Genomic DNA, 24,586 nt, shown 5'->3' with positions numbered 1-24,586 from the left:
TGGCAAGAATACTGTGGGTAACCGTGTCAAAAGTGATTCCCATTATTAAGTGCAGGCAGCATTGTTAGAGAACATATTGCAAGAAATACAGACAGAGATGAAAGCAGAGTAGTGTTGCTTACTAGTTATTTCGTACAATTTTGTTGTACTATGAGTGGAACTGGACCCTTGGGAGAAGGAGTGAGAGATAGCAGGCAAGCAGCAAATACATTCTGCCCGTTTAACTCCAAGAAAAGGGATTTGCACTTTTTTTGTAAACAGCCTTTTGCACTGTCTAAGCACCTTCCCATTCCTACCCTTTACAGCTCAGAGACAGCCAGGGTTAAAAATCAATTAATCAACACAAACCTTATGATTGCAGCTTTAAATGTATGTTTTCCATGTCACGTGTGAGACGGTAACAAGCAGTATTCCAAACCTGACCCCCAACATTTCGCTGCTCTGTCTAGTTAGACTGAGCGCAATTTGGAGCAGGGACTGTGTTTGTCTAGATGTCTGTAGAGCACCCAGCACAGTTTGTGCACTTCTGCAATATAAATGATTGATATTAATTAGTACAGGGCCATTGGAACAACATCTGGTTTTAGCTAGGGCTTGTCTTCACTACCACGCCGACACTATGCTGACAGGAAAGTACTCCTCCGTCAATGTAATTACTCCACCACAACAAGAGGCGGAAGCTATGTTGGTGGGAGAGCGTTTCCCACTGGCATAGTGTGGTGTGGACACCAGTTTAAGTCGATGTAACATGCATCGCTCAGGGGGGTAGTTTTTTAACACGCCTGAGCAACGTAAGTTTCATCGACCTTAGCAGTGTAGACAAGCCCCTAGAGTTTCAAAGAGAATTAGAGGATTCAGCCAGGAGTGACAGCTGAGAAATAACGACAATGAAGTATTTATTCTTCTTTGGGCCGTGCCCAACAACCATGAGGGCTCCCCTCCCCCCCGACTTCAGACAGATATGTCCCAGCCCCTAGGTGCTTATGGGCTAAATCATAATGTACATAGGACATGACAAGTGAGGGTGAGAACAGAGCAGAGGGGGATGAACTGGGGCTGGGCAGGTCACACAAAGAAACTTGGATTATGTACACTTCTAACGGAGCAGAGGCCAGGGCAGTGCTGCAGCAAATGGGGTTTGGGGTGTTCTAGACATAGGGGCAGCATAGCAAGCACGCAGAGCCGTGTGTGTGAGATGATGACAGAGAGCAGTAAGGCTGGGCTTGCTGGGTTGGATGCAGCGGGAGGCAGGGTCCAGTAAAGGGGTAGGGGCTGTGTGATGAGGGAGCAAAGGCCAGGCTAGGAGCTTGACCAGAACAATCAGAGTACAAAGGCAGGGACACACTCCAAGCTTGAAGGGCAAGTACAAACAATGAAATGAAGAGCTACATAAAACTACCTAATTGAATTGACTTACAGATAATTCTCCTGCAGCTGCTGGGCCTGGCAATAATGCCACGGAAATTCTTGCCATTCCTGGTTGGTTAGAGTCCGATTTCCCTCTGAAAAACAATTCAGTTCCTTGGGTAGCCACAAGTCTCAGCTCCGCCGCCACCTCATACCACCCCTGCCCATAGGCAATGCGATTTGCTAGCTGCTGGCAACCACTGAGCGCAGCGCTAATAATCTCTCTCCTTGTGTCTCTGTGCAGAAATGGGTTGGTGCATCCTGTACCAAAGCAACACTGGATTTCTTTGAGTGGGGAATTGTCCTTCCAGAAGTTTTAGAAGTTTACAGCAAACACCTTTCCCACAACACTGCAGCTGAGGAGCTGAAAGAACTCAATAAAGATCACCCTCGCGAGACTTGCATGTCTTGCCTGGCCATGCACGGTCAGGACAGCCAGTCCCATCTGTCCAGTTCGAATAGTAGCAGTGGGACACAGGACCAGTCATATGGTCATCTCTCTATTGACACAGTAACTGTGGCTGATGAATTTACACCTTGTTACTCACAATGCAACTGTAACAATGCTCACCGGGATCATGAACATCTGGATGCTGATGGAGAGGATGGCTACCCCAAGGTTAATCTTGACGGTGACAACAGTGAAATTTCCAGCAGTTTGCCTCTGGCTGCCCTGAGTGCACAAGATAACATAATTTCCTCTGGCTCTGTGTCTATGGAACCCTCATGGAGGAGTGCAAGTCCCTCGGTGCATCGCCCAATGGCAGAGGCCCTGGGAGGAGGGATGGGGAGTATTTTAGAGGCCCTTTGCCTGCATCATGAGCAGTGGGATTTAGAAAGTCCAGCTTCTCTGCCTTCTCCAGATGGTGAAAGTGTTTCCTATAGCGATGGCCCTTATGACTTTTTCTCTCCTAATACACGAACTGGTGATGGTTACCCAGCAATATGCATAGATTTAGACACCATTGACAGTGGATTTGTGGACTCAGATTGTGGGAGTCCAATCGAGTGTGAATTTGAGAAAAGCAGTCAGACCAATTCAGGCTGTACTTCTGGATCCATCACACTTGAAAATGAAGGAGAGAATTTCCCGCGGAGTTACGTCAAACAGTGGGTCTCCTGTCGCTCTGCCACGCTGCCCAGTGGGACGCAGACAAACTAAGGACTCATGCTGCTTGCCATTTCCAAGCCTAGGCACTAACACAGGAGCCCAGAAAACCTATGCAGCACAACACGAACAGAACAAAATGCTTAGTGCTGAGTGCAAACAGCCTGTATTTCATGCAACTGAAACAAGCAGCTGCACAGAAATTTGCCTTTTCCTGCTGCTATACACCCTAGGTTCATGTCACATCAAATTTGACATGAACAACTTTTTGACAGCTTCGCTGGTCAGAGTGGTGCACACTGAGCCATGGAATTTCATTTCTTCCATGCAGGAAAAGCAGCTGCACCCTGGGAATGGACCTTGAGCTTGGGGAAATGCACAAGATTTTGAAGCCATGTTTATAAAGAGAGTATGAAACTTTCAAATGACTCGCTCTCTCTAGTGGCACTTGGCCTGAGAGTTTGGTGGCATTTAGAGCTTTTGTAAGCATCATCACCCAAATTTTAGTGTGCAAGAAACTGAACAGAACTCAAGTTTCAGGGCTAAGTTCCAGTCAGGCTTGACAGTATATTCTGCAGACCAGAATCTTACCCCCTCATTCTTTGAACCTACATCTTAATGTAATAGTTTCTCAGCAAAGCTACACCTTCCAACTCCAGACAAATTCTCATCGCTTTTGGGGCTGCCTCTTTAAGCAACATCTTTAAAAATACCTTCTAAGCACGTTAATTATAGCATTGTAGTGGCTTGTAGATTTATGCAAGAAATGCAGGGATTATGTGTCTGTCTGTGTGTCTGTCTATAATGAAGCCCTGACCCAGGCCTTTGGGCACTACTGCAGTATAACTCTTCAACAGTACTAAACCTGGACTGTTCCTGCTTGTAATAGAGCCACTCGTGACACATGCACTGGGATCAGGAAAACATTTGCCTCCGGCTGTTTTGTGACTGCATTTTGTGTTATTTAGGACAACTGCATTGTAAAGTTAATATAATATTGTTAGCGAGTGTAGGGGCCCAGGCCTGCAGTCTGCTGCATTTCCAGTGTAATAATCCTGTTCTGTCTGTGATACAAATAAACTCCTCCTGCCCCCGTATATCCCTCCTGTTCCCTGGGATTCCTGCAGCATCACCAGTTCTCCTAGGAGAGATCAGGCATCATCCAGTGGGCAGCATCACTCACCATTCACAAGCACAGAGTAAACGATCAGTGATCCAGAGTCAGGAGGAGACCTGTTCTGGGCATGCAGAGTATCTCTGAGCCAGCAGGGAACCTCTGGCCCAGGGGCAGCATGCCTGGGCCTCTGTTTGTAGGAAGTGCCCTCCCTGCAAATCTTCAGGTTGGCTTGCTCATCAAGATGCAGAGAGCAAGGAGAGCCCTAGCCATGCCGTCTTCAGGCTCACCCCTGGGATTCCTCCCCGAATTCTAGAATTGCATCAAGCCAGGTTTAGAGGCAACTTAATGTCTGCCTTATGCCCCTCGATGTAGCCCCAGACTTCCCGGCAGAGCCCCCTCCTCTCCAGCCTCAGCCCCTCTGCTGGATGCAGCCCCCTCTTGGCACAGCTCCTCTGGCCTCATCTGTCTATATCCCCGTGTGCAGCCTCTAGGGCCCCACTGCCCCCTCTGGTAGGGCGACCAGACAAGAAGTGTGAAAAATCGGGACGGGGGTGGGGGGTAATAGGAGCCTATATAAGAAAAAGACCCAAAAATCGGGACTGTCCCTATAAAATCAGGACATCTGGTCACCCTACCCTCTGGCCCCAACTCCCTCCCCTCTGCAGCTCTGCTCCCCTCCTTGGCTATGTCTACACTACCCGCCGGATCAGTGGGCAGTAGTCGATCCAGCGGGGGTTGATTTATCGCATCTAGTCTAGGGGCGATAAATCGACCCCCGCGCGCTCTCCCGTCGACTCCTGTACTCCAGCGCCGCGAGAGGCGCAGGCAGACTCAATAGGGGAGCGGCAGCCGTCGACTACCGCAGTGAAGACACCGTGGTGAGTAGCTCTAAGTACGTCGACTTCAGCTACGCTATTCACGGAGCTGAAGTTGTGTAACTTAGATCGAGCCCCCCCAGTGTAGACCAGGGCCTTGTCTGCCTCGGTCTGTGGGGACATGTTGCAGCCCCCTCAGGTGCTGTAGGGCGTGCTAACCCCCGTGCCCTCGCGGGGGCAGCAGAGGAGCACATAGGCTTGCTCGATCTCTTGCTGCTCAGCCGGAGGCTTTCATCACCTAGTTCGCTCTGAGGTACTAGACCTTTCTGACCTGACCCTGCACAGGCCCCAGGGAGGGAAGTCCATGCAGAGATAAGACATGTAAGATCTGCAAAGAGGGGCTTCCCACGACAGGCCCCCTCTGCCACAGCATCACCAACCCTAAGTGTCAAAAGTTACAAACTAGGCCCCAAACAAGCATGCGATTTTTACAAACAATAAATTCCACGTTCTTATTTCTTACGAGCTAGTTGCAGAGCCCCCAGGCTGCACTGGGTCACATTTTTCTCCACAGCCAGGAGGGCTGCCTAGAAACTTACCTTTGATTGCTTTTGAATGAAAGCTGAAAATTCTCATGTAATCACATGACTCAACGAGCCAGGGCTTGGGAGAAACGTCGGCTACCGCAAAGCTAATGACAGAATCATGAGAGTTGGCGACCCTGCTACTGGCGGGAGGGGACTCCCAGCAGAGACCAGTTCAGCACGGCCAGGGGAGGGGCACTCCCAGCTGGGACCAGCTCAGCATGGCTCCTACCTGCTTGGCTGGGGAGAGACTCCCTTCCATCTCATTTGATAGAATTGCTGACTGCCAGTTAGGAGGGGCCTGACCCTGGTGCCTCAGCATAGCGTTAAGGTATGCCGCGTGCATGCTCCAGATAGGGGAGTCAATCGGGCTGCCTTGTGTTCTGGGTTAGTTGTCCCCGCAATGCTCCAGTGCGGTGCTAGGGAGTGCTGGCTTCCCATCACCATGGAACACAAAAATAAGGGTGTGGTCCCAGTCTCTTGGCCAAATTGCATCTGGCCTTCCTGCTCTCCCCCTGCTGTTTCAATTGGAAACAGGAGTCTTCTGCCTGACCTGGTGTGGTCTGGGAAGGAGCTGACATGTTCCACTCTAGCCAGGGATTGCACTGAGCTCCAGTTTGCACAGTTGGTTCAGTACATTCTGCGAAGTGTTTTGGGGTACATGTGGTTAAAAAGCAGCAACATTCCCTTGTAGAGGACACAATGCAGAACTGGGCTAACTCCCTGGGTGTGCCCTAGTGAAGGCAGAGCAGCAGCACAGAGAGACCAAGACAGCCTGTGATCACAGCAGAGGCTAAACTGCTCCACAGCTAAATTCCCATTTGGAGACTGGCCCCATGTTTTCTAACATGAATATCAAATGAAACTGGGGAGGGAGGGTCAGTCTTTTACGAGCTGGCTGCAGAGCTCCTAAGTGCTGGTGCTTCCTTCTCAGCTGCATGTTGGCTTAGTCATCAGAGCTCTTGGCCTTACATGGACCCCAACACTTCCAGAGTGATTGACAAGCCACAGTGATGGGGAAAGGCCCTGAATGTAGGGTCCCAAGTCCCCTCGCCAGCAGAGGAAACAAAATATGTCCAGTTTCACAGTAACCACTTTATGAAGCTCTCTGGGGCCTCCTGCTCTGAGTTCATAGAATCATAGAATCATAGAATATCAGGGTTGGAAGGGACCCCAGAAGGTCATCTAGTCCAACCCCCTGCTCGAAGCAGGACCAATTCCCAGTTAAATCATCCCAGCCAGGGCTTTGTCAAGCCTGACCTTAAAAACCTCTAAGGAAGGAGATTCTACCACCTCCCTAGGTAACGCATTCCAGTGTTTCACCACCCTCTTAGTGAAAAAGTTTTTCCTAATATCCAATCTAAACCTCCCCCACTGCAACTTGAGACCATTACTCCTCGTTCTGTCATCTGCTACCATTGAGAACAGTCTACAGCCATCTTCTTTGGAACCCCCTTTCAGGTAGTTGAAAGCAGCTATCAAATCCCCCCTCATTCTTCTCTTCTGCAGGCTAAACAATCCCAGCTCCCTCAGCCTCTCCTCATAACTCATGTGTTCCAGTCCCCTAATCATTTTTGTTGCCCTTCGCTGGACTCTCTCCAATTTATCCACATCCTTCTTGAAGTGTGGGGCCCAAAACTGGACACAGTACTCCAGATGAGGCCTCACCAATGTCGAATAGAGGGGAACGATCACGTCCCTTGATCTGCTCGCTATGCCCCTACTTATACATCCCAAAATGCCATTGGCCTTCTTGGCAACAAGGGCACACTGCTGACTCATATCCAGCTTCTCGTCCACTGTCACCCCTAGGTCCTTTTCCGCAGAACTGCTGCCTAGCCATTCGGTCCCTAGTCTGTAGCTGTGCATTGGGTTCTTTCGTCCTAAGTGCAGGACCCTGCACTTATCCTTATTGAACCTCATCAGATTTCTTTTGGCCCAATCCTCCAATTTGTCTAGGTCCTTCTGTATCCTATCCCTCCCCTCCAGCGTATCCACCACTCCTCCCAGTTTGGTATCATCCGCAAATTTGCTGAGAGTGCAATCCACACCATCCTCCAGATCATTTATGAAGATATTGAACAAAACCGGCCCCAGGACCGACCCCTGGGGCACTCCACTTGACACCGGCTGCCAACTAGACATGGAGCCATTGATCACTACCCGTTGAGCCCGACAATCTAGCCAGCTTTCTACCCACCTTATAGTGCATTCATCCAGCCCATACTTCCATACTTCAGCTGGCTACATTTGTCTCAGGGTGACCTATAAGAAATAGTTCCCATTTCAGAGGCGCTCTGGTTTTTCATTGTCTGATTTGGAGAGTTCATGTTTAGAAAGCAAACCTGCACAGTGAGCATGAGGGTGGCATTTCCCAAGGCATGTGATGGTGGCCTCACTCCCCCATTAGCAGCAATGAGAGTTTTACAAGTGACACCAATGGGAGCAGAGCTAGGCCAGTGCTGAGCATGTTGGGAAATCCCACCCTAAAGCTCTGTGTAGGGTGCACACACAGAGCAACACTGAGGAGCCGGCTGCTACATGCAGGGCTCCCATCTCTAATATTCCCAACTTCACACACGCACACTCCCTGCCTGCCTCACCCTTCTGAAGTTAACGCCGCCCAAATAGATTATTGTCATGCCAAGCCTTGCTTCTCTGGCTTTAATCTCTCTCTCTCTGGCTCTCCTCTGGCTGTTGTGATGCATCTCAGATACCATGTGTAAATGACTGTGCAGGTAGCAAAGCTAACAGTAAAGCTACTTCTACCAAGCCATGGTCAAGTTCTTGACTGCTTTTCTAAGTCTCAGACAAGGGAAACCCTCAATAAGCCAGAGCTCAGTGTTGGGCTGGATACTTATTATTTATGCAGTGCCCAGACTTTGTTTGGTACCTTACAGAGCACAGAATAAGATAGGTCCTGCTCCATACGCTTCAGTGCTCATGGCGTACAAATGTATCTGAGCCTGGGGCATGAGGATGACAGCAGTCTCGCCGCTCACACTCAGGCAGGGCTAGGAAGTGTTTTTAGGTCACTTATAAAAAGCTCTTGTACTCATTTTTTAAAAAAACTCTAAGAAGGTATTTTAAGTCATTCAGCAAATAGTTCAGTCTCAGTAAAGTTAACCCCTTAACGTAAATTCAGCAATTGCTCCCTCACTAATGAGTAATTGCAGATGTGGCTACTTCATATCAGCCTGATCATCTCAGAGAAACTTGCCATTGGTTATTGAGAGTAGCTTTAAAACAAGGCACAGTGAACTCTGCTTTATGTACCAGAACTGTTGCTGCTTGGTGAACAAACCACACACTCTAAACTATCAAGAAACAGAGGAGGCATGAAAATTGAAGTTTAATTTGTGCTGGTAAGGAGACAAGCTATTGCTGTGCTTTGTATTTTGCTGGCTAGTGCAAAGAGAAATGATTGAACTAAGATGTTAACCAATAATAAATAATACTAGGTGTTCAGCTTTATAGTGTTTCTTGTACTATAAATCTGTAAGGATCCAGATCATCTCTGCAATTTTGTTCCACTCGCTCCCAGAGCACAAAGCTGTAGTTTGTAGCACATTGTTGCCAATAGAAGGTCAATAGAGAGTGCAAACTGCCCAGTGAGGAAGAGTTTATGCTTATGCTACACCCAGGGTTGGGGCTACGCTGGAAGGAGACCTCACCCCTAACAGCACAGTTCTGTTAGAAAGTTCCTTCAGCACTGTTCCTTCAGTTCTAGAGGAAAACCAGCTGAGGAAAATTAAGGCAGATTAATGAATGACTAGCTACAGCTAGCCGTGAGCTGGATTCCGTATAGATACCCATCTGCAGAACATGGTGTGTAATTGCTTTGTGTTATTATTGCACTATGCTTTTCACCAGTGAAAAAAGGCTTTTCACAGCCTCCAGGGTTTAGGGCTGGCAGATTTACTGTAGGCAGCTGTCACATGCATCAAGTTCTGGGAAAATGTCCCTCTGAGGTTAACGAGAGGAACAGACTAATCATTTTGGAGGGTTTGTTACTCTGTGGATATGAGAAATCTCTATTACTTTTCCCTTTCTCCTCCCCCTCTGCACATTCTCACCCTTTATGCGTGTGTGCATATTATTTATATATTTCTGCTTGTCAACTGATTGTGACATGTATTTTCCTGAATGAGGGAAATGCCAAGAGTGAGTTGGCCCAAGCCCTTAATTATAGCTGAATGCCAGCTCTGCTGTGCCTATGGATCAATGTCCCTCTCCCTTCTGCTGCTGTTCAGCACTGAGATGCCTGTTGCTGGTGCATCTTGAAGAAGCTTAGAGAGGATCAGAAGGTTCTGCGCAGGGAGGAGAGACCCATTTACAGCTGGGTGTTAAAGGAATCAGAGCGTTCAATGAACTGGTGAGTCCCAGTGTCCGTCCCCCCCCCCCCGCCTGCTCTCGCTGGATTTCACTCATGGTGCGAGTACAGACTATAGCCCTGAGAATAGCGTAGCGACTCCAGTGGCCTCACTTTGCAGATCCAACTCCCCCAAGTTAGAGAGGAACACAATGGCCCGTGTGCGGCAATTATAAAGGGGAGAAATAACACTGATATTAAAGAGTCAGAGCATGGCCACACTGCCCGCAGAAGGAGCCTCCCAGCAGGCTGGCAGACTGGGGCTACTATGGCTCACCCTAGTGCTCTAAAAACAGCTGCATAGATCGTGCTTTGAAGTGTGGCTGGGGCAGGAGCTCAGGCCTTGAAGCCCACCCTGCTCCAGTGAGTACAGTGTGGGGGCGCTGAGAGCCATTGATAACCCTGGATAGAATGGAATCTACTTCAAGCCAGGGGGTACGGCAGCCCCTCCAGCACCCTTCATTCCAGCATCTCTGCCCCGCTCTCTTGGCTACAGAGCCCAGGCTCCAGCCCAAGCCACAACTTCAAAGTGCCGTCTACACTGCTCTTTTTAGAGCGTTAGAGCGAACCCTCCTAACCTGAGTCTGTTGACCGAGGCTGGGAGGTGCCTTCCGCAGGCTGTGCAAACATACCTTCAGTGCCCTAGCTGGGAATAGAACCCAGGAGTCCTGGCTCCCAGTATTCTCCCCTAAACAGATATTTGATATTGCCAGTCTGCGAGTCCCTAGACTCCACACACAATATCCCTGTGTGCAGCAAAGGGGCCTTTAGCACTTCTAAGATCCTCACCCAAACATTGCAAAGTATCATCATCCTTCTGCTCTTTAGCAATGTCCAGTGCCTGGCAGGAAGCCTGCGGCTCTAATCAACACAGCCTTGTCTTCCTCAGAGTGTGATTTCTCCCCTCGCCCCTGATAACGGGCAAATCCCATGGGGCTTTCTTGCCAGTCACCCAGAGGTTGGTGCCATTGCAGAAGTGACCTTTGCCATACTGAAAATCAGCTGAGCTGCCTTGTCACGCAGTAGCCATGTGTCCCAGCTGCCCTGTCCCACAGCCATGCTCTGCCCTTATCGTTCAGCGCTCTTGCACAGAGCTGGATGTCACAGTGGTGTTTGTGCTTCCACCCACTGCTCACTGCCCAGTTGTGGTGCTGATGCATTTTGACTGGCTGTCTTTGGTTTCTGATTGGCTGCTGCTTGCCTCTTGCTTTCCTGCTGCTCTGGGTGAAACTGCCAGTGCCACTAAGAGCACGTCCCTGGGTGGAATGCAGTGACGGGAGTGCTGGAAGCTTAGCATTTCATCAGGAAGCCTGTGATTTTTAGATGCCCCTGTCCTTGCTGACTAACGTTGCTGGACAGTTGCAGGGGGTTATGTTGCCTTCACGCTTCCTCACTAGGGCCCCTCTTGATGGGTCCTCTGAGATTCCCAGAGGAGCTGGCTGGCGTGGAAGGGTGTGAGTAACTCCCATGCTGTCTGGGTCTGCCGAACGGGCGGGGAAGCTTATCAGACCAGGAGCCTTCCCATGGGATGGCCAGGACGTCTCCCTGGCGGTCAGGCTGAAAATGCCACCAACATAACCTGCCATGGTAGCTTGGCAAGTCCTCCTGCTGGGACTGAGCAGCCCCCACAAAAGTAGAACATGAGTGAGGCAGGAAAACCTCTGCTGGGCTTCAGTTTGTGTTCCGGGTGCCAGCCTGCCCCAGAGACCACTGTAGAGACCAGCAGCAAGGTCTCAGTGCTGCGTTCACAACGAACTGAGAGGTCAGCACTACTTGGTGATGTAGTAAGACCTACAGGGTTACCCTGCAGAGAACCTGGCAGCACACAGCCCACTACACACCAATCCCTCTTCAGGCTTGACCACTTCGTAACAGACAGACTGGCCAAATCCAGTCAGGCATGAAGACAGCAGCTCTCGCAGGAACATTTGTGGGACGGAAAAGACTTTCAGACTCTGGGCCTAAGATACCAGGGAAGTAGAAAGCTAACCCAGGAGGGGCCAAATTCACCACTGGGATAAGCAGGCACTAATCCACTGACCTCCATTATGATGGCCATAACTCTGTAGCCAGACGTCTTCTCAGGAAATAAGGAGAAAGTTGCGATTTGCCTTCCTCTCAAACAGGGAGTCTTGGGAAATAGCTAAGAAGCCAAGAGGCCACCCAGGCAAGCAGTGGCTCTTGTAAGGCACTTTGGGCTTAAAGTTTGTGGGGATGGATACTGCAGGTTTAAAGGCCAGAAGGGCCCACTGTGATAATCTAGTCTGACCTAGGGTGACATATTGGGACAGAGCGTGGGGTGTGTAATTGGATCCTATACAAGACAAAGCTCCAAATATTGGGACATCTGGTCATCCTAGTCAGACGGCCTGCATAGCACAGAACACAGACCCTCCCCCACATCCCTCATCCAGCCCATAACTTCTGTTTGAGAGATAGAGGCTTGTTTACCAAGACGTCCAGTCTTGATTGACAAACTTAGAAGGCTGGAGAATCTCCCTCAGCCCTAGGTGAGCTGTTCCAGTGGCTAATTCCCCTCACCATAAAAAATCTGCACCTCATGCGCTCCCCGACTCTGCCAGCCTCTGGAAGCACCAACATGGCCAGGCCTTCACAGGCCCTGCTCTCTGGGCAGGTTAGTAATAGGCACACACCAGTCCCTGAGCATGCCGAGCATCTTTGCCACTGGACACCCAGAATTCACAGATCTGCTACTCCCAAGGAATAGCACACGCCAACTTACCAGTTACACTGCAGGCTCACCGCTCCACTCAGTGCACAGCATTTAGCTGGGGTTACAGAGAAAAACAAGACATTTATTTAACAAAGAACAAAGATTGAGAAGAAGCAAATAGAATTAAGGGAAACAAATGGTGACACATAAAATCATAACACTCTTTCTAACGCTTAAACTTAACTAACAAGACATTCCGCTGTCTCATAAAGGTTAGCTTGCCCCATGTTTCTTTCCCAGCATCAAACAACCTAACCAGCTGTGATCTTCTGTTGATAAGACAAGCTTATCTGCTTGGAAGTGTAACTGGGTGTATCCTGCACTAATCCCTCCCCTATCCCCCAGCTATAGGTCCAAAGATCCATTGTCTTCACTCGCAAAAAGGATGTCCTCCTGCTGCTTTATTTCTTCTAATATAAATTCCCTGCCTGGAAGATTTCACAATCCCTTGTTAGCAATCAGCTCAGACTGTAACTGGGTGGCCAGTGTGACCTGTACAATACCCAGTTTACAAGTAGCTTTTGCCTGAAAGAATCTTGTTGAGCACCTTTTGGTGACCAGCCTCCAGTCACAGACCTGAAGAACATAACTTGCAGTCTATATACATAACTCCTTCCATATTATCCATACATACATTTCACAATGATGATGAGGACCAGGCTTTCAGTAGAGACCTTGCATGACACTCTTCGGTGAACTAGTATTTAGATACCAGACCCACAGGATCCCCTCAACCCTATGCACCCCACTGCCAGTTGACACCAAGCGATCCCTGGGTCACAGCCTTCTCTGGGACGAGCTAAATAGATTGATCTTTGTCTCTCGCTGCAAGGCAGGTTTTCCAGGACTCATACATTCTTGTAACTTTTTCTGAACCTTTTCCAATGTTTTAACAATCTTTTTGCAATGTGGACACCAGAACTGGACACAGTATTCCACTAATGCCATATGCAGGGGTTATAACACATCCCTACTTTGGCTCAATATTCCCCACATTACCCATCCAAGGTTTACATTAGTTGTCTTAGCTACAGCATTGCATTGTGAGTTCAAGGTCAGTTGGTTACTTGCCTTTACCACAAGTCCATTTCTGAGTCTCTGCCTTCCAGAACAGAGGCCCCGCCACCCCAGGTGTGACCTACATTCTTGATTTCTAGATGTGTGACCTTATTATAGCTAAATGCAAAACTCATGGTTTTTAAGTGAGCCCCACATACCCTGTGATATCTGATATAGCTAATACATTATAGAACTGACTTGAGAAGTTTTCTGACAGTAACCTAGAAATGGGTCTCTTTTAATTATTCTGATCTGTGTTTGCCAGTTGGTGTGTGTGTTCAGGTATGCACATGTATATGCCAGAGTGTGTGTGCATTCGTGCAGCTTTCTGTATTTCATATTTAGTCAATCTTACAGCATTTATCACAGACAGTCAGCACCCTGATTAGAATGATAAGGAAGAGATACTTAATCCTACTTAGCCGCCCTCGGCTGATGTCAGTTAATTATGAATTTCCTCTCGTCAGCCCCAGCTCATAAGATCTGCAGCAATATATAGGGTGGTAGCGAGACATCCTCTCCCTGCCCAGGGGATGAAGCCTGATTCGCTTCTTAGAGCCTGCCTGTTGTTTTATTTTCAGTGTTTCATTAAAGATAAGGGAAGCTGCAGGCAGGCAAAGGTATAGGAAAGCGAGATTATTAGGTACACTGGCAGGTGCTGAGCTCTCTTCAGCTGTTTGCTTGATGACGGGTCCTTTAATAGCTATTTGAATTTTTTAATTAATTGGGTTTGGCTGAGTTTGCACCTTATGCTCCCTTTCTCCAACACTCTGGTTACTGCACACCTTCTGGTCTTCAGACTGGTTCTCTGCCCCCTTAGAGCAGCACATGGGCCATACTAGACTGTGGGCTTGTTTCCAAAGACAGGGTGACACCCACCCTGTGAGAGTTGGAGGCATCTCACAGGACACCACTAACTGCTGACTTCAAACCTGTAACCACAGATCAGGCCAATACCAACTGAGCTGAAGGACAAGGTCTCGCAAACATTAGCTCAGGCCGATGAGATGAATAGGGGGTTCAGATGGCTAAGAGAAGAGACAAGTAGGAAAGAGGCATTAAAGATGCCAAAGGAGGGTTCAGGTGAGTATGTTCGCAGCAACAGAGGCTGGGGTGGTTACAGGCAGAAATGAGAAGAGGGAGAGGGAAGACCGTTGTTAGGCACTCGAGAGAAGAAGAGCCACCATTAAAGACAGACCAGTACCTACAATGTCCGTGGTTCTTTACAGGTATCACTGTACATGGAGGGAAGTCCAGGAAGGAGGGGGGAGGAAGGAATTAAAAGCATCATAGAAATTAGAGCTGGAGAAGATGTCGTAGGCCATGTAATTCCTGCAGTGCAGCCTGTGCCCTCAATTCCTTTGGCTGCAGCATGTTAGCTGCAGGGAGGAGAGCAGTTCCAGGGCTATGCTGTGCACTTCAGCGGCAGGGGTTGGGCCAGTCTGAGCTCCAGCATGGAAAGATGATTGGCACACTCTGCATGTTGCCATAGAGACACCCAAAGCCCTTTCTACTCCTAACATACTTTGTATTCCAGACACATTTACAATGGGAAAGGACGTCTGGCGAGCATGCCTCCAACTCTGCTTTATTGCCATTGTGGTCTCCAGAAGAAGGGAAGGAAGAGGTAAGGGGGAGAGGAGATTGGGGGCATTCATGCTGTTTCTCTCTCTCTCTCTCTCTCCTCCCCTCCCCCCCCCACTCCAGGAACTGAACAAGTCAGAGGGCAATATGGGGCCCAGGGATCAGGGAGTTGTTATTATTTCCCATCCCCAATAATATGCTGGGCAGCTAAGAGAGCAGGTAAACTGCACACATGCGCCCTGCCCCCAAGAGTTTACGGTCTCATTTCATACAATAAAGGGCCAACTAAACAGTGTGGTGGGGGAGGCTAGATCTGTCCCAGTAATAAGTGGCAAGGCTAGTGCACAGCATCGCTGATGTATCGGGTTTGGGGCCCAAAGGGAGGCTGTTGGCATTAAATAACAAATGGAGTTAATTTCTGAAAATCTCGGATCTCCTTCCTCAGCAGAATTTCCTGGCAACCTGAGCTGCTTGAATAACTACCTCTACCGAATAGACTGTACATGGGAGACAGATGGAAGAGTGGGGGATGGACCCTTTCACGTGCATTTCACAAAGTAAGTTCAATGCCTACTCACCGTCTGCCACGCTGGGGCCCTGGGTCAGGCAGGAGGGCAAGCAGAGTAACAGGGCAGGAAGGGCTCTCTGGATTCCTTGGCCCTGAACTCTCCCCAACAGCCAAATCCTAGTGGTGTCCTCCACCTCCTCGCTTGTTGGCTTGGCTTTCACCTGCTGTCCTTTTCAAGGCAGACATGTAAGGCACTTGCTGGAGCCCAGGACTGCATTTTTTTGCATTTACACACAGGGAAGACCCCAGTTCTATGAGCCCTGTGCAAAGTGACTCCTCCGTGTGGTGACTGGCAGTGCCACAAATAACTAAGGCTGAACTCTTAAAGTAACTAAACCCATTACTCTCTCCAGCATAAGACAAACTTTCAGCCCCTTGGTTATTCTAGCGCCGTCACGCTGGATGAGAATTACAGCTGCACACTGACTGCCAGAGATGAGCTGCACAGCCAGCATCACTGCACAATTAACACGGCGGAGAGGTTCACACAGCAGGACAATTACAGCATCTTGCTACAAGGTGGTTTCTCTGGGAGGAATCGCACATACGTTGCTTTCCCGGAATATGAACCCAGTCTGAACAGTGAGTACCACCCATTGCAGCTATGGGACGGGGGCCAGCTGATCCCTTTGGAATGAGAGTGTTTGGCCTGTGAAGTTCATTGAAGAGCGAGACTTCAGTGGCAGCAAGTGAGACTGATGGGGATGCAGAACCCCCACCCTTGGGCAGCATGGCCTGTACATGTTATATATGGGGGCAGACCATCATGCCCCTCAGGACTCTCTCTGGGTCTCATTCTTCCACATGCACCCCAGCCCATCCTTAGGGGTCATTCTGCCACCATCCTCCCTTGCTTTGCTATCTGCCTGGGGCAACATCCATCAAGCCATCACTGCAGTTTGAGCCCTGGGGGCTCCCCCTGCTGACAGCTGCACTGTTTGCTGGGATAGAGGAAGGACTGGGGAGCCTTGGGAAATGTGAACAATGGGCCTGATTCTCAGCCCCACTAAGACCACTTCACAATGCACAGTGTCCCAGAGGGGTCTGAAAGCTCCCTAAAGGGATAAAGAGGATTTTCCCAGTTGGAAGGAAACCCATTTTGCAGCAGCCCCTCTGGTCTCTGTCCCCAGCACAGAGCACGTCCGTGCGTGTTCATGGTAGAGAGGGCTAGAGCATAATCTGCTTTGTGATCCCTCACTGGCATAGCAGTCCCTCAGGGACTGTTCTAGTTGGTGTTACATTACAGAAGCCCTGTGGCTGCTTTAACTTGCACTGGGGGCTTATTTGTTCTCCTGCTGACCCCAGGATCATGGGATGGGTAGAACCACATTTATGTCCCCTAGCTGTGAGCAGCCTAGGACTGTGCTCTGTATTCTGCAGGTCTCTCAAAGCCAAGCGTTTGGAATAATTCCTCTCTCTGTTTCCAGTTAAGTGTGATCCCCCCTTCAACCTGCAGAGCAACATCAGTGCCAGTAAGTGCCAGCTTTGGTGGAGTGTGCCATGGAGTCTAGAGAATATTCTTCAGTATGAATTGGAGTATAAGGAACACAATACATCCTGGGAGGTAACTATACCTGCTCTCAGCCTGGATGAGCCATACACAGATGCCTGCTACTACAGTTCAGAGCAACTGCACTTGTGTTCCCCCTCCGTGGTCCACCAAGGATACCCAGTCTAGGCTGCCAGCTCCTTAGCCATCACCTCTCTTGGGCAGAGACCTGTGTCTCACTCCCTACTGACCAGGGGTTTTCCAGTGAGTCTGCATTGTTCCCTGCTAGCACTGTGATACTCCCAGTAAGCCATTCTGCCTAAACAAACCAGCATCTACACTTTGCTTTTTCTCCAGAAGCTATGAACAGCTGTAATTGCCCACAGCCCTTACAAAGCAAGCACATTTATTCTTCAGGTAAAAACATTACAGAGAAAACATATTAAAACGATCAAAGAATTTATATGCATGCTAAAATGCTTACCAGAGATCACCGCCCTCCACCCGCAACTCAAGAAGGCCTCTGGTAAGGGCCATCAAGGGATTTTTCTGTGTTTACAAGGTCACAACAGCTTTAGCACAGAACTAGCCTCCCCATGAATGGGTCTGTCCTTCATTTATGCAGCTTGGGCCACTGATCCTGAAACTTCAGGAACAGGTGATCACCCTTCTTAGGGTGCAGCCAGAGGCGAGAAATTTGCATTCAGCTCCTCCTAGAGATTCCCAAGGCAAACCATTTTACACTGTCTGTCCCCAAAGTCCATTCTTGTCTGGCAGGTTCAGTAAAGTCAGTGGCATGTCCCCCCTCCGGCTCCTACACAGAGGTGTGGCCAGGTGGGTCTGCATGTTGCCCTGTCCGCAGGCACTGCCCCTGCAGCGCCCATTGGCTGTGGTTCCCAGCCAATGGGAGCTACAGGGGTGGTGCTTGGGGCCGGGGCAACGTGTGGAGCCCCCTGGCTGCCCCTAAGCGTAGGAGCCGGAGGGAGGACATGCCACTGCTTCCGGGAGCCACAGCACACGCAGAGCAGGGCAAGCCCCCAACCCTGCTCGAGGGCCAGATTAAAATGTCTGAAGGGCTGGATGCAGCCTCCCGGGCCATAGTTTGCCCACCCCTGGATTAGCACCTAAGAATGTAGAGTCAGGATTGGGGAGCTGTCAAATTGTTCAGAGTACCAGCCCTTTATTGTGTGTTGCTAATAAGAGTTATTTCTTAATAATTTTCAGCAGGCACAGCACAAACAGCTGTTCAACTCAGTGACAAAGGTAGAAATCGAGGCTATGGAGTTTGAAGCAGGCATCATTTATACTGCGAGAGTTCGCTGCAAAACTTCCCAAGCAGAGGAAGGTTATAAAAGTCAGTGGAGTGAGTGGAGCCAGACAACTGAATTTCAAAGAGCAGCCCCCCCAGGTGCAAAGAACATTGTTTTGTTCCATTTTGTTTCATATGAGCCCTAAAGTCACTTTATAAAACAGAGAGAGAAAGAGACACGCTGGGAAATGGAGGGGCTGTCAGCAGCAGGTTCATGGATCAAGAACAATGTCTTCCAGCCTTTTAAAGTCAAGTCACTTTCTTTCAAGGTTTTAATAGCTTCTGCTTGGTTCATTTGCATTGCTTGTTTGTTTAAGAATTTGGATAGAATTCCACTCTTTATACGAAAAAGCGGCAAAGAGTCCCGTGGCACCTTATAGACTAACAGCCGTATTGAAATACGAGCTTTTGTGGGTGAATACCCCCTTCGGATATCTGACGAAGTGGGTATTCACCCACAAAAGCTCATGTTTCAATACGGCTGTTAGTCTATAAGGTGCCACAGGACTCTTTGCTGCTTTTACAGATCCAGACTAACACGGCGACCCCTCTGATACTCTTTATATGGTCATTTGTGAGTTGATTCTGTTAATGGAATAATTCTTTTTATAGGTTTTTCACAGGTCCCCAAAAAGTTCTTTCACAGAAGCATGATACAGATTTTGTTCATTCCTCTATGTCTTGGTGTCATACTCTACATAATTTTGAACTTCAAGCTTTCCTTAAGGTACATTATTGTCCTTGGCACAAGCCCTGGCTGCCTTTTCTAGTTTAATGTAGTTTCTAGTTTTAAAGTTTAATGAGTGTGTATATCATGTGTCCACACATCAGGGCTGCTTCTTGCCTCTGCACCAGAGTCAGGTCTTTGAATGTCATGGGCTCAGAGGAACGTGCTCTGCAAACATTCCCGAACATGCTGTCTCCACGTGCTCGCAATAGTTAGCGAACCAATACTCAGAGTAGGGGGCGCAGGGTGCACTTCTGGGATCCTAAACTCAATCAAGGAGCATAGCTGAGACTATGCAGAGTATTTACGGCTAAAAGAATTTTTTTAAACTTTGTGCCAATTTGCCTAGATGTAAAATAAGGGTGACTGGTATGGAGCATTGGCTATTAATGATCAATCTGCCATCTACATTTAGATCTTCCCTGGCTGGACTCCTGCCAACGGGAACTACACTAGCCAGTGTGTGAAGTGCCCTTGTGACTTAGTTTCTGTGTTTCTTAAGTTCTGAGCAGAGCAAAGGACCAGGAGGTAAAAGGGAAAAAATGGCTCAAACCTCTAGCTGTCATGGCCCAACACATGGGAGCTCTGAGATGGAGCTCTATGTAGGGACGGGGGATCTACCTGGGCAATGTCCAGAGTTGCATGAAGGTGCTGGAATGCAGTGCTGAATCTGGCCTGGGTTAGTAGCCATGGGGAATGGTGTGAGGACCCAAGCACTAGAACTTAGGTGTAAAGAACCTGGGGCAGCTGCTATTCCCACAGTGCCACCAGAAGGCCCTGTAGAGGCACAGCAAGGGAGCACTGTGGAGAGCAGGTGCCACAGGAAGTATCACCCATGAGACCTAGAGAGACAGTACTCTGCTGCCCTCTGATTGGCCAAGTGCACCTACTTAACCCCAGGGTTTTTCCCAGGAATTTGTCTGGGCAGCCACACAGACTTTGGCTTGCTGCAATGCCAGACTTTGCCTCATCTTCTGGTCTCTGAGTCCAGTCTGACTCTGATCTTGATTCCCGCCCTCGATTCTAACCCGGTACTGCCTCTGACCTTTGACCCCTGCCTGACTCTGGTCCCGACTCTTTTTTACGGGGCCTGCCCTTGATACCTGGCCTTGCCCTTGGCAGCCGGTATCAAGTGGAGTGCCCCAAGGGTCGGTCCTGGGGCTGGTTTTGTTCAATAGCTCCATAAATGATCTGGAGGATGGTGTGGATTGCACCCTCAGCAAGTCTGCAGATGACACTAAACTGGGAGGAGTGGTAGATACGCTGGAGGGCAGGGATAGGATACAGAGGGCCCTAGACAAATTGGAGGATTGGGCCAAAAGAAATCTGATGAGGTTCAACAAGGATAAGTGCAGAGTCCTGCACTTAGGACAGAAGAATCCAATGCACCGCTACAGACTAGGGACCGAATGGCTCAGCAGCAGTTCTGCAGAAAAGGACCTAGGGGTTATAGTGGACGAGAAGCTGGCTATAAGTCAACAGTGTGCCCTTCTTGCCAAGAAGGCCAATGGTATTTTGGGATACCTATTGGACACTGGTGAGGCCTCATCTGGAGTACTGTGTCCCGTTTTGGGCCCCACACTACAGGAAGGATGTGGAAAAATTGGAAAGAGTCCAGCGGAGGGCAACAAAAATGATTAGGGGACTGGAACACATGACTTATGAGGAGAGGCTGAGGGAACTGGGGATTGTTTAGTCTGCAGAAGAGAAGAATGAGGGGGGATTTGATAGCTGCTTTCAACTACCTGAAAGGGGGTTCCAAAGAGGATGGCTCTAGACTGTTCTCAGTGGTAGCAGATGACAGAACAAGGAGTAATGGTCTCAAGTTGCAGTGGGGGAGGTTTAGGTTGGATATTAGGAAAAACTTTTTCACTAGGAGGGTGGTGAAACACTGGAATGCGTTACCTAGGGAGGTGGTAAAATCTCCTTCCTTAGAAGTTTTTAAGGTCAGGCTTGACAAAGCCCTGGCTGGGATGATTTAATTGGGGATCGGTCCTGCTTTGAGCAAGGGGTTGGACTAGATGACCTCCTGAGGTCCCTTCCAACCCTGATATTCTATGATTCTATGATAATTCCTCCAACTCCGGCCTGATGACTCCCATCCTGGGTGGGCGGACCTCAGCACAGCTGTGACCACTAGGAAGACCTCCTAAACCCCAGTCTTTAAAAAAAGGCTTTTCAGATGGCACAAGGAATAGTGCAGGATTATGCACTCTAAATTTAATAAGACTAGTACTTCTGTAAGATGCTTCATTCCTGGAAAGGTTCTGAGGTGATTTAGATCAAACAGTTGCTGTAAAATGCCCTGCCAGATGAATTCATACGAAGGGGAACAGTTCAGACAATTCTCTAATACTGTTACCCTGCAACATATATTAAGACTCAGAAACCTCAAAGGGGTCTGCATTGAGGACTTGCAAACATACATTTTATCCATCTGGACTACAGTTGTCTCCAGATAGACTGCACTGTTGATATTAAATGCACACACATAGCTGTGTAGCCATGCACAGACAGATGGCAGGAGCCATATGAAATGGGCCTTTCCTGGAGTCTTTCCAGAACAAAGTTAAGTGTTTTGGTTTAATCTTTCGCAGTGTGCTGCGGGTTGCGATAGAAGGTGGAACATTTATCTAGATTTGATAGCAGTATCATCTTTTTCCACAGGGCAAAGAACATCTTCTGCCTGAACGTTCCCACCCCGGCTGCTTTCTTCCAGCCTCTCTACACCTTGCACAATGGGAATTTTAAGGTAACAGCAAATTCTCCTTCTTCTTCATGATCCTTCCCCTCAATGTGGGAAGGTGGCTTGTGGGTTCTCATCACTGCTTCCACTAACAGGCCTCACCAGGCCCATTCCGACACAGAGCTTTAGTCTGCCTGGAAGTTCCTCATTCTCCACTCAAACACCTGCCTCCATATTCCTCCTGCTCCATCACCAACCTCCTCTCCACCTGGGAACGAAGTCCTCCCATCCTGGGCATCTTCCAGTCACTGCCTCCCTTCCTTTATACCACCACCATCGGACTTGCCCAATCCCCACTGGACCTTCCACAACTGCTGCTATCAGGCTCTTCCTTGCCTAGCCAAAGAACTGTAGGAGAATCAGTCAGACCAGACTATCCGGGGACACCCCACCCACACTGTCCTGTTAAATCCAGCTGCTCCTACCCCATGCACTGAGGGGGCGTCAGCAGGGAGGGTCACTGCCCCTTTATGGTCAGAAGTACAGGATCCTTTTCCTTCTACCTGAAATCAGTTCCCCTGGGCTAGGGTGACCAGAAGTCCCGATTTTTATAGGGATGGTCCCGATTTTGGGGTCTTTTTCTTATCTAGGTTCCTATTACCCCCCCACCCACGTCCCGATTTTTCACACTTGCTGTCTGGTCACCCTACCCAGGGCCAGTATCAGCCTTGTCTCCTTCCTCCATTCTCTCTCCATCCCTGCCTGTGCTTGGGGTTGGCTGGTCTTGGGTGAGCCTTGTTGCTCCCCATAGGATGTCAAGTCCCTTGTCCCCCTACATTGAGGCCCTCTGGGTAAATTAGCACTTACTCTGACTGCTGAAAGTTGCAATAGGCTCCAGTGCCTGGCAAATGCAAAATCAAAGCCTGGGAGCATTTCCCGCCTCAGTAGTGCAGTTGCCTTTTTCCTTATCCCCTGCCTGCTTCCCTTTCTACATACCAACTGGAGATGCTGTCCCCCAGGGAGCCAAGATAGCAGAGGCTGCTCAGGGTCTGGCTCAGGAATGAAAGCTTGAAGGTCATCAAAACTTCCATCAGAGAAAGCAAGGGCCTTATTCTCCACTCCATTACTTGAGGTTCACTCAGTGGAGTTGCACTGATGTAGAACTGATCTAGCCCCTGGTCTGCACTGCCAAAGCCTATGGAAAGCAATAGTTCAAGAATTCCTTTGCAAATTCTGCCTCTCCCCACTAAACAGTATTTACTGTTCCTTGCTTCAGGACTGGATTGGACCTAATGAGACATGTGGCCAGCTCAGAAGAGATGACGCTAACAACCCAGGCAAAGTGACTATGGATGGAGTTCCTGGTCTAAGTGCTCATGATGTCATTTCCCAGCTCTCCTTCAAGTCACTGGCAAAGACCAAAATCATTCCTCAGGAGGACCCTTGTGGCCCTGCCTCCAGGCCCGACCAGCAGTACCTCCAGAGCAGGTATGTGAGTGTGGAAGAGGTGGAAGCCAGGCTGCCATCATTGTTCCTACAAAACCACGCCGATGACGCAGGTGCCCTGGACTTCTCTGAAAGAAGTGACACCAACCTTGGCAGCCCAGACATGAGTGGGAACCATCCCCCATATTTACGGGACAGTCAGGGTGACTTCTTTATGCCACAGGAGTCTCTGGAGCTGGAAAGTTTGTCCTTCTGTAGTAATGACTATTGCACCCTGTGCGGCAGTTACTGCGCAGGTGGTCCAATTCCTGCTGAACTGCTGCAGCTCACCGAGGAGGACGGTCAGGTCAAGCATTAGATTGATGGGAATGACAGACTCTCACTGAAAGCTGCTGCAGATACAAGTCACCAGGTCTGCCACATCCACCCGCTGGCCCATCTGAACCCCTTGTGCAGTTACAGGCTCCATTAAACTTTGGGCCAGATCTGGAGATCCTTTCTTAAAAGCAAGTTATGTCCAGTCCCTGCACAGTTGGCCCAAAGAGGGCAGGCACAAGAAGCCCCCTTCCCTTGCTGCCCCCCTCAGCGCAGGGGGTGAGCACAATCACGGTTTCTGTGACCAGGTGAGCCAGGTCTGTGCCAACCTAGCAACATGCTAGGCTCCCCAAGAGAGGCCGTACCATGTCTTTCCCCCACACCAGCCATGGAGCTGACTGGTAGCAGAACTCCTCATGCACCCTCTGGAGGGATGTGGCAGAAGGCACACCCTCCCTTTGTGCCTCCCTGGGGCAGAGCCGCGCTGCAGTGCCCCCAGAGCACCTCCCTAACCGCCGCTCTTACTAATCAACCACCCAGTGGCTTCATATTCTGTACCCCAGACAGAGCTCCTGCTGTGCTGAGATCAGGGTGAAGTCAGACACGAACAGCAAACCCTGCACCAGGCTTACACACATTTCAAATATGGTGTCGCTCTTAGAACCACGTATGATGTTTGGTGAAAAATAATGCTCTTCCAGCGATGGACGCTAGTGAGATGCTGCATTTTCTGCTCCTTTTAAACTGCACCTGAGTTCACAAGCATGCCTATAATGTCTTTATATACTGTGTTTTGCTGTTTACGAGCCTGGTAACTTTCTAGCTTACATTAAACCCAGTGCCTTGCTTATGACTTGAAAAGATTTATTTCAAAACACACTATGAGTCACAGGGCTGATTCACCATCTGGGGTGGGTGGAATCGCACCCCAAACAATGGGGCTCAGGCTTTTCTTAGGTAATCCCATTATCCAGGCACTGCTGCTAAACAAGGATTCTGTTTTGGGAGACCTTCATTTTGTAGGGAAAAGCAGTCCTGGAATCCAGACTCCACAGCCCATTTACTCCTCGGTGCCTTTTCTGAGACAGCCACTGATGGTGCCAACTGGGGCCTGTTTTTTAATGCTCTAATCAGGAAGCTTTTCTAAACCCTGTCTCAGATTAGGAGATTAATATGGCCCATGGGCCTCCTGCTGTCAATTAGATTTTTTTAATCTTAATTTTAAATAGCACAAGGGGGCCCAGGCATGCCTTTTACAGCTCACAG

General features: G+C 49.2%; 2 protein-coding genes across 4 annotated transcripts in view; both read left to right on the top strand.

The window, feature by feature from the left end:
* IL21R (interleukin 21 receptor) overlaps positions 1 to 3,604 on the top strand; it is a 32,628-nt gene extending 29,024 nt beyond the window's left edge. Inside the window, exon 9 of the mRNA XM_073361584.1 lies at positions 1,652 to 3,604. Within this exon, the coding sequence (XP_073217685.1) occupies positions 1,652 to 2,569 (918 nt within the window). The 3' untranslated portion in view covers positions 2,570 to 3,604. The remainder of the gene's footprint in view (positions 1 to 1,651) is intronic.
* Positions 3,605 to 8,255: 4,651 nt separating this feature from the next.
* Positions 8,256 to 24,158, top strand: LOC140918028 (interleukin-9 receptor). 3 transcript variants are annotated; one of them, XM_073361588.1, is made up of 10 exons: positions 8,256 to 8,396; positions 9,285 to 9,406; positions 14,734 to 14,823; positions 15,229 to 15,337; positions 15,737 to 15,930; positions 16,776 to 16,912; positions 18,062 to 18,245; positions 18,759 to 18,873; positions 21,541 to 21,625; positions 22,836 to 24,158. In XM_073361588.1, exons 3-10 carry the CDS (start codon positions 14,745 to 14,747, stop codon positions 23,361 to 23,363), a joined length of 1,431 nt encoding a protein of 476 aa, XP_073217689.1. In that variant the 5' UTR covers positions 8,256 to 8,396; positions 9,285 to 9,406; positions 14,734 to 14,744; the 3' UTR covers positions 23,364 to 24,158. The 3 variants fall into 3 exon arrangements, with proteins under 3 accessions (XP_073217689.1, XP_073217686.1, XP_073217688.1); XM_073361585.1 differs by having other exon boundaries at positions 15,226 to 15,337; XM_073361587.1 differs by lacking the exon at positions 9,285 to 9,406 and having other exon boundaries at positions 15,226 to 15,337.
* Positions 24,159 to 24,586: the final 428 nt, after the last annotated feature.

The sequence above is a fragment of the Lepidochelys kempii genome, chromosome 10 (assembly GCF_965140285.1).
Source record: "Lepidochelys kempii isolate rLepKem1 chromosome 10, rLepKem1.hap1, whole genome shotgun sequence".
Taxonomy (NCBI): Eukaryota; Metazoa; Chordata; order Testudines; family Cheloniidae; genus Lepidochelys; species Lepidochelys kempii.
This window is presented reverse-complemented; position numbering and strand designations above follow the sequence as displayed.

Bases quoted from the DNA above. Each gene is read 5' to 3' on its own strand.
- LOC140918028 (XM_073361587.1), top strand. From the start codon at position 14,745: ATGGGAAAGGACGTCTGGCGAGCATGCCTCCAACTCTGCTTTATTGCC. The intron at 18,874-21,540 runs GTACATTATTGT...CTTTTTCCACAG, and splicing joins AACTTCAAGCTTTCCTTAAG to GGCAAAGAACATCTTCTGCC. The intron at 21,626-22,835 runs GTAACAGCAAAT...TCCTTGCTTCAG, and splicing joins TGCACAATGGGAATTTTAAG to GACTGGATTGGACCTAATGA.